General features: G+C 42.6%; 2 protein-coding genes across 6 annotated transcripts; one reads left to right on the top strand and one right to left on the bottom strand.

Annotated features, from left to right (window-relative positions):
• The first annotated feature begins 236 nt into the window (after positions 1–236).
• On the top strand, positions 237–4,695 carry LOC106745311 (multiple coagulation factor deficiency protein 2 homolog). Of its 3 annotated transcripts, XM_014620808.1 has the most exons (6): positions 237–401; positions 492–1,314; positions 3,812–3,983; positions 4,068–4,154; positions 4,240–4,376; positions 4,481–4,695. In XM_014620808.1, exons 2-6 carry the CDS (start codon positions 1,023–1,025, stop codon positions 4,612–4,614), a joined length of 822 nt encoding a protein of 273 aa, XP_014476294.1. In that variant the 5' UTR covers positions 237–401; positions 492–1,022; the 3' UTR covers positions 4,615–4,695. The 3 variants fall into 3 exon arrangements, with proteins under 3 accessions (XP_014476294.1, XP_014476295.1, XP_014476296.1); XM_014620809.1 differs by lacking the exon at positions 492–1,314; XM_014620810.1 differs by lacking the exons at positions 237–401; positions 492–1,314 and adding an exon at positions 1,550–1,624.
• Positions 4,696–5,056: 361 nt separating this feature from the next.
• On the bottom strand, positions 5,057–7,891 carry LOC106745310 (bifunctional lysine-specific demethylase and histidyl-hydroxylase NO66). Of its 3 annotated transcripts, none has more exons than XM_014620804.1 (6): positions 7,535–7,891; positions 6,921–7,399; positions 6,562–6,839; positions 5,734–6,463; positions 5,443–5,632; positions 5,057–5,194 (listed from the first exon to the last, which is right to left on the bottom strand). In XM_014620804.1, exons 2-6 carry the CDS (start codon positions 7,397–7,399, stop codon positions 5,081–5,083), a joined length of 1,791 nt encoding a protein of 596 aa, XP_014476290.1. In that variant the 5' UTR covers positions 7,535–7,891; the 3' UTR covers positions 5,057–5,080. The 3 variants fall into 3 exon arrangements, with proteins under 3 accessions (XP_014476290.1, XP_014476292.1, XP_014476291.1); XM_014620806.1 differs by having other exon boundaries at positions 7,671–7,891; XM_014620805.1 differs by having other exon boundaries at positions 7,675–7,891.

Raw genomic sequence — 7,891 nt, 5'->3', positions numbered from 1 at the left:
CTCAGCAGAAGTCGAACGTAGTAATTCGCGCGTTTATTCCATGCGGCAAAGAAACGGGATAATCGAATTAGCCGACTTTTCGCAGGGATTCGGACGAAAACGAAACGAGAGAGCCCGCTCAAAGAGAACGGCGGGAGAACGCGTTTTCGGAGCAACTCGCGCAGCACGCAAGCTCCGTGGAAAAACGTCGATAAGTGTCCGCGCCGTTCTCTCTCTCTCTCTCTCTCCCTTTCGACGACGACGACGACGAGGAGTCGAGAGCGAGCGGGTCGGCGCGCTGTGCCGGGATCGAGAGAGCGCGAAGGGTGGATCGAATCGATCGATCGTGTCGCAGGGCAGATATCCGTCGCCGAACGCGTGATATTGATCGGGCCGCCACGTCGGAAGCAGGGAAAACGCAGGTAAAGCGCATCTCGCCACCTCGCGCGAAATTTCGAAACAACCAGCCGAGCGCAAGCCAGGGCAAGCCTCGGTCTCTCTTTCGTTCCTAGGTTATGACAACCTAACCTGGATGCACCCTCTCTCTCTGCCCGGGGGTTGTCTGCCACCCTCTGCCAGCCGCTGTCGGATAGCATAGTCGAGATTATAGTCAGGGCGAGTGACCCTCCGGATGGGAAACGATCGCTTGGGATCTCTAGCGAGGAACGCACATCACAGGGAGAGGCGTCGGCGGCCGGCCGCGAATCCGCGGAAACGCGAATGCGCAGCTTTGCATTGCAATTTCATGGTTGTCCGCGCGATTTTGCCAACGGCGGATAACGCGCGTCGCGCATGAATGTGCGTTTGGCTGGGCGGATGCACCACGTGGTAACCGTGGTCGGTATGTTACACGGTGCTGTAACAAACGCATCGCGTCGTGGCCGCGTCGTGTTATTTACGGATGTATCACAGCAGAGTACGGAATAATGGAAAAACGGCAAATTTGTCTGCGCTGCATTGAAAAGTGGCATCGAAAAGTTCAACGGTAATTCAGAGCCTGGATTAAAAGTCATTCCATTTTAAAGGAAGTTATAAGAGGTGAAATGAGTTTGACTCGATGTGAGAACCCGATGCAACTTGCACTGTATATATCGAACGTTAGCCGTGTCTATATTCTTTTCTCAAGAATACTTTCTTGGAAAATTTGCACGGGGCGGTTGCACAAAAACGCCTATAGATTAATTGCACGAAAATACCTGTGGAGGGGAGCAATGATTAAAAATGTCCAAACGCGATACGGACGACATCGCAAGATCTCACCGGAACATCAAACGATCGCCTCGCCGATCGGATGTCACGCTTGCAACCAGCGGACAACCGATATTCGCGCATCACGTGAGTTCGCTAATTACAAATAAATTGTATAAATAGCAGAAAAAGGGGGAGAAGGAGGCAGAGAGTGGCGCGCACGACACCGGGGTCGCGCGAAATCTCGTTAGCACCTGCACGCGGCCAATCTCCGCCGACGACACGTCGCTCCCGGCCAAGCCATTAGCGTCAAATCCGTAAAGCTTATCCGCGCACCCGGTGTACACGATGCGTAGGAGGCACGGGGGGGGGGGAGATCCTTGCCGGTCCCATTGCGAAGGAGAATGTGTGTCGTGAGCGAGCGGCCGCCGCAGGTCCCCTGTAAGGCGAGACGCAGGTACATATGGGCTCTCTCTTCGTTGAATGGGCCAAATGATATAAATTATTTATAGATTTCGACACCAGAGAGACAGAGGCCGGCCGGGAGGCTGCCTGCGAGTTGGGGTGCGCGGGACCCCCTAGGGGGCCCGCTCGCGCGCGCATCGGAAACCCCTCGGGGGCAGTCCTCAGCATATGCATTCTCGCTTCGACCGCCGTATAAGCCCCATATAAAATTGATTCCTAAGTACCCCGCATTCGTGTCGGCCTCCTCCCGCCTCGCCTCGTGTCTCTTAACACCTATATGTCGTCGGTCCTTGCTCTCGCCGATTCTCTCGCAAATAACGTCTCGGAAACCGCGCCGCCGGATCTCGGAAACTATCTCGGAACGCATGTTGAGGCGTGTTACAGAAGAAAAGAGGGCAGGAGATTTAAAGGGATTTGCAGATGATATAGATTATTTTATTGCGGTGAATGGCTTTTTATCCTGCATCGAAGCGATAGGTGATATTATAAGCAAGTCATTGCACTACGAAGTTACAATGCGATATTCAATACAAAATGGCCGAGAAGAAATTTGCCACTATCAAAGTACTCATGCAAGTAATAATACCGCTGTATATACTTAAATACTTAACGCAAAATTACATGGCATCATAGAACAGAAAGGATTACAATTTAGTGAAGTCGTTTGAGGAGCCATCGATGGGAGAATAATTCATAAGCTAGAACCTTTCGAGTCAGACGGGATTTTCAGTCTTTATTTTGTTTCATGAACAGTGTTATGAAAAATTGTATCTTGTCCTTTTCTTTACTTGTTATTAGAAATTACGAATAAATGAATCTTTAAAAACATTTCGGAGTGATTGTATTTACTCGAGAGCATAAGACCGTTCCAATATCAGTCATCGATAACGCAACATCAATGTTATAATTTCCCATTTAACAATGTTTTATTTAACAATTTTTATTTATAAATTGAACCGTTACATAACACACGCGTTGTATTCCCAGGTAACGCATGTTAATTTACACATACGTTCTTTAAACGTATGTAACGTTTCATAATCTAATATTACATACGTTTAAAGAACGTATATAAAAACTAACTATACTACCTAGGTTGCATTTTATATCGCTACTTTCTTTAATTTACATTGTTGAATGAAAATTCATAACCTCGATGTTGTATTACTGTTAGTTGGCGGTTTACTGGGATCGAAATTCTCGGCAATGTTTAATCGATTCACTCGCTGCTTAAATCTTACCGCTCGCGCTTTTTTCGCCGACTTCTGCCGGGGAGGATCGCCTTCGAGTTGCGCCGCTGCATCGAGAGTACTTTCGAGTTTCCGAGCATCGGTCTTGTAACAAATCGAAGAGGGCCCGTGATCGCGCGCAGCACGTCCCCTGGGGTCCAATCTAAATCAATGGGCTTGTGGGTAATCGCATAATAATTACGTAGGACCCCCTCTACCGCCCATCTGTCGCGACCGGCGGGGTGTTCAACCCTCGGAAGGAGCAGTAGGCACCATCACCACGGCGATACACCCGATGAACATGTCCCAGCAGGTCCCATTGTCGGTGGGCATCGCTCGGAATGTCGCGGAGAGCACCCCTCAATAGTCACCACTACTACTATTCCTCCCAAACTGCATTCGATCGCGGAAAGCAGCGCGGGATAAATGCGATTCGTCAACTGTGATATCGCACTTCAATCCTGAGCCCGCTAATTGAGCCGATCGTTCTCTCGCGCATTGAGATCGATGAGATATCGCGACACTGTCAGAGAGTTACGTGAAGATCTAGTATTGATAATTAATCGCAAATAAGAGACACAGACACACCGTATTTTTAAAACTGCCGAGCGGTTCGCCCGTCCGACAAAACAATATTTAACACGTGTATTTTCACAGGTCACAGTTGCCGGACGTTGCAATCCAACAGTCTCATTACAGCACTCTTATGAAACAATAAGATCCCTTTGCTTCTCTTTTTTTCTGTAGAAACGGAAAGTGAAATTTCATATCGTGTTGCAATTAGGCTGTTCGATCGCCAACTTATGTTATAAATTTTCAATTCCAACACAGTTCATATCTGTAAAAAGTGTCCTATTACATATTTCATGTGTTTATTAGCATGTTTAGCGTAATATAACAAACACAGAACACAGTTGTCTCCAGCAGGATAGCATTGCAATTCTTTTCAGATAGCAAAATGGGAGAGACACTCTTGATTGGTTTGTGGATCAGCCTGTTAATGGTATACGCAAATGGCATTCGTGGGCCGCATCATCCTAAAAGCACTGTGTCCCATCACCATTACACGCCGCAAAACGAAATCAAATTAACGCAAGATTCCGATCTTCTTCACGATGCCACGTGAGTGGTCGATGAAGCAATTAATAAAATAATTAATGAATTTAAAAGTATAACGTATAATTTATACAAATTTCTTATTATCAGACATTTGAAGGAAGACATGGGTCCTTTGGGCGATCAACTCGACTTTTCAAAGATGACCGAGCAGGAAATAGAGTTCCACTATTTTAAGTAGGTTTAAAAAATTTAAGTTACTTTATCACTCATTTTCAAAAAATGACACCGTGTCGATTCATAATACATTTGTAATTTCTAGAGTCCACGATGTCGACAATAATACAAAGCTAGACGGATTAGAGATTCTTCATGCTATACAACATACTTTCCACGAGAATAGACTCGCCGAAAATGATGATTTCAACGAAGACATGCAGGACTTGCCTTGGATCGTAGGTACGTTCGAAATCAATGATCGCATTAAGAAAAGATACAGACATATATTGCCGACACTATTTCTTCCACAAATGCGACAAAAATAATTTTAATAATTGCTCTAGAGCTGATTGACAGAGTGTTGGAAGAAGACGATGTGAATAACGATGGGTATTTGGAGTACGTTGAGTACGTGATGGGCAGGCAAAGGGATCATATCGCACAAGAGAAACGCGGCAAGCTCAGAATTGGAACGTGAACATTTCCATTTAGCTAAAGTACAAGTAAAACTTACTTTATATATATATGTATGTGTATATATATATGTGTATGTGTATATATATATGTGTGTGTGTATATATATATATATATATATATATGCATGTATTGTGTGTACGTACGCTCGCGTACACACATCATTGACTGGCGTAAAACATACATTAAGTACGTATGTATGTATTATATGCATTAATGTATGTATATGTACATACACATATCATTAAGGAACTTGAAGCTTATATGTCAAAAGAAGTTTTGTGTGATTTATTCACAGATATCTGTAATCTCTAAAATGTACATTTCTTATTTGCAAGCATGTACGAAAATATATTGTTTGTTGAATGTGCAAAAAAAAAAAAGAATTACGAATACTCGATGTATTCTTAGTCAATAGATGAATTCTGTGGTTCATTCTCTGTGGACCTGAGGGATTATATATGTCACTTTTAACGTTTCTTCTTAGTTATTAAACCTTTGTTACTCTTTTTCGTCATAATATTGCGTCGAGGATTGTCCATTATGAGAAGACCTTTCTCCCAAAGATCTTTCACTATTTGGATCTGTAAATTGTCGATTATATCAATCATGAAACATCATATGACACAACATTAACCCTAGAATATTAACGTACGTCTCCGAGATGTAGATATTTTTTATATTCTCCCCTCCCATCCCTCTTTCTTTTCCATCAATTTCTAATTCGATTTATATAAAAAAATTATATATATATATATATATATATATATATAAAGGCCCCAGTAAAATATTAGTATTCTAGGGTTAAGCATGAATTATCAGTGTTCCTTGCCTTATAGTCATCGTAGTCAATCGGCAAGTCGCTCACACGTATAAATCTAGGATAGCATCTTATTATTTCTCTAACGGCAGGAACAAATTCCTCGTCAACTTCTACGAACTGCAGTTCGTATTCGTGGTATTCTTTGGAGTTTTCAGTGGAGTAGTAAATCCGATATGCACCGTCCTCTTCTTTCACTAACCTAATAACAATAGCAACATTTGTATATATATCAGCTCGACTCGAACAATTTGCAGCTGTGTGCACTTTCGCGTTAAATAATGATACTCGAACAGGCTCTACCTTATACAATGCGATCTTATCAATCGTACCCTCGTATCGGGCTCGATCGGTGCGCAACGTCTGACAAATCCGTTGTCAGTCATAATATCGCCGTCTTGAGCCACCGAACATTCTTTTTCCTTAAGGCTGGGAACAGGCGGCAGGAAATCGTGGATGTGGCTCTTGGCCATCAGGTCGGCTGCGCTGTCTATGTCGATGTAGTTTATCAAAGAAGTGAGAAAAGCCTTGACCTTCGTCCCGAAGATTTCCCTGGCCTCCTCGTTGCTCGTGGTATGTGCAGTGCCGACGTATCTCAAATAATCCAAGGGCAGTCCTTCGCGAAACTTGTAGTTCTCCTCAGCCGCTCGCTTCAGGGTCAGCGGAAGTAGCTTCTCGAGAAAGTCGTACCAGCTGTTCTTCTGATAAACGCTCAACGTAATGTGCAAACTGTGAGCATCGTCAGCGGTTTCCGCTTGATGAATGGTCCCTCGCGGGAAGTACAGCAAATCCCCGGCCGTAAGGATCGTGTCCAGTATAGGTTCCCCGATTTCTGACTCGTCGAAGTTTCTAGAGGAGTACCTCGCCAGATAACTTTTATCAGGAGGTTTGTAAAGCCGCCACCTCTTCTTGCCTTCGACTTGCAACACGAACGCTTCTATATCGTCGTAATGAGGCGCGAAACCTTGACTACCGGGTGGTGTGAGGTACAAGTTGGAGCCGACGAAGCAGCCAAAGTATTCCTGAAGAATAGCTGTGAAAAATATTACACCATTATGCGATTAAATAATAACGTATAATTAATAAAAACTTGCGATACACAGAAAACGTGTGATTAAATTATGCTTTTACCATTCAACATGTATATATTCTGTATAAACGTTTGAGGATTCAACATTCTCACAGAACACTTGTTTATGTAATAATCCCAAACGGCATTAGCGACAGCACGACCAGTTGGATTGTGAGTTTCTCTCATTCCGTTGGTGTAAGAGGTGATATCGATATTTTTGGTGAAGAAGACATTCTTCTCCCTCAATACTTTATCCAATATAGATGTTGATACAATGTTTAAGTAATAAGAGGCTACATCCCTTTGTACATGCATTGGACGTTTCTCAAAGTAGTTTCTGATTAAAATGGAAAGAAGCGAATGAATAATATGTGAATAAAAAATATAGAAATATCTGGTCTCAGTATCTTCGACTTACTCAAGAAAGTCTTGTGCTTCCATAGGATGTATCAACCACTGAAACAAGTCCCTACTATCTTTAATAGGATCGGTATGATGCTTATTTTCCATGTTTCTGTCATCCTTTTCACCATTTAACAGGCGACTTTTCTGTCGCGTCTTGACATTTTTTGATACTTCTAGTATCCTTATCGGTAATTGTATTCCGCTCGATTTCTCTTTTTTATTTTTCTTCTTATTCCTCACAGTCCTTATCCTCTTGCTGACAATCCCTTTCTTGAGTTTCTTGAAGATATCTAAATCACCGTTAACTTGATTCTTCTTGGTAGTCATTTCTCCTGGTTGTCTTTTGGTCCTCTTTGCCTTGAGATTTTTGTCGGACAATGAAATTTCTCGCGATAAGTGTTGCTGTTTCACCTTTTTAGAACTATGTGGTGCTTGTTCCATCACTTGACGCTTATACACGGCATAAGCGGACATTACCTGCGACTCAGCCATCTGCAATGTTAAATCATAAAATTTTACACTGAACAAATAAATTAGATCCATGACAAATTCTTCTTGAATATCGAGTTAATAAAATAATTGAGAAATTGTCAAATAAGCCGGTAAAAGGAGGTTATAAGTGCTTACACTTCGGTTACATTGATACTGTTTCTACAGTTGTCAAAAATAATATATCTGAATAACATCTAGATATAAATAATTTATCTATGGAACTTCGCTTCTAATTAGAAAAAATGACAACATATAATAATGATACTTGTACCGACTTTTCCCGTAAGCTGACTTCACGTCTCGACACGTGGAGTGCACAAGGTTTGGACGCTTCAACTGAACTTTCTGCATCAGTGCAGGAAATAGTGTAGCAAGAGTAGCGCCAGTAGATTTCGATTCAAAATATATCATGCAGATCTTCCGGGCACTCGTTTTCAACGATCTACTTTTTTTTCTAACGTTACGTTCCACGGAGTGCAAAACTACTGTCAT

This window comes from Dinoponera quadriceps, unplaced genomic scaffold, assembly GCF_001313825.1.
Source record: "Dinoponera quadriceps isolate SergipeBrazil2010 unplaced genomic scaffold, ASM131382v1 scaffold1527, whole genome shotgun sequence".
Taxonomy (NCBI): Eukaryota; Metazoa; Arthropoda; class Insecta; order Hymenoptera; family Formicidae; genus Dinoponera; species Dinoponera quadriceps.
Note: the sequence above shows the minus strand (reverse complement) of the source record. Positions and strands in the feature narration are given on the sequence as shown.

Excerpts from the sequence above, each read along its gene's own strand:
- LOC106745311 (XM_014620808.1), top strand. The coding sequence starts at position 1,023 with ATGAGTTTGACTCGATGTGAGAACCCGATGCAACTTGCACTGTATATA. Across the intron at positions 3,984-4,067 it reads GATCTTCTTCACGATGCCAC|ACATTTGAAGGAAGACATGG; the intron begins GTGAGTGGTCGA and ends TCTTATTATCAG. Across the intron at positions 4,377-4,480 it reads GGACTTGCCTTGGATCGTAG|AGCTGATTGACAGAGTGTTG; the intron begins GTACGTTCGAAA and ends TAATTGCTCTAG.
- LOC106745310 (XM_014620804.1), bottom strand. The coding sequence starts at position 7,399 with ATGGCTGAGTCGCAGGTAATGTCCGCTTATGCCGTGTATAAGCGTCAA. Across the intron at positions 6,464-6,561 it reads GAATATATACATGTTGAATG|CTATTCTTCAGGAATACTTT; the intron begins GTAAAAGCATAA and ends TATTTTTCACAG. Across the intron at positions 5,633-5,733 it reads ATAAGATCGCATTGTATAAG|GTTAGTGAAAGAAGAGGACG; the intron begins GTAGAGCCTGTT and ends TATTGTTATTAG.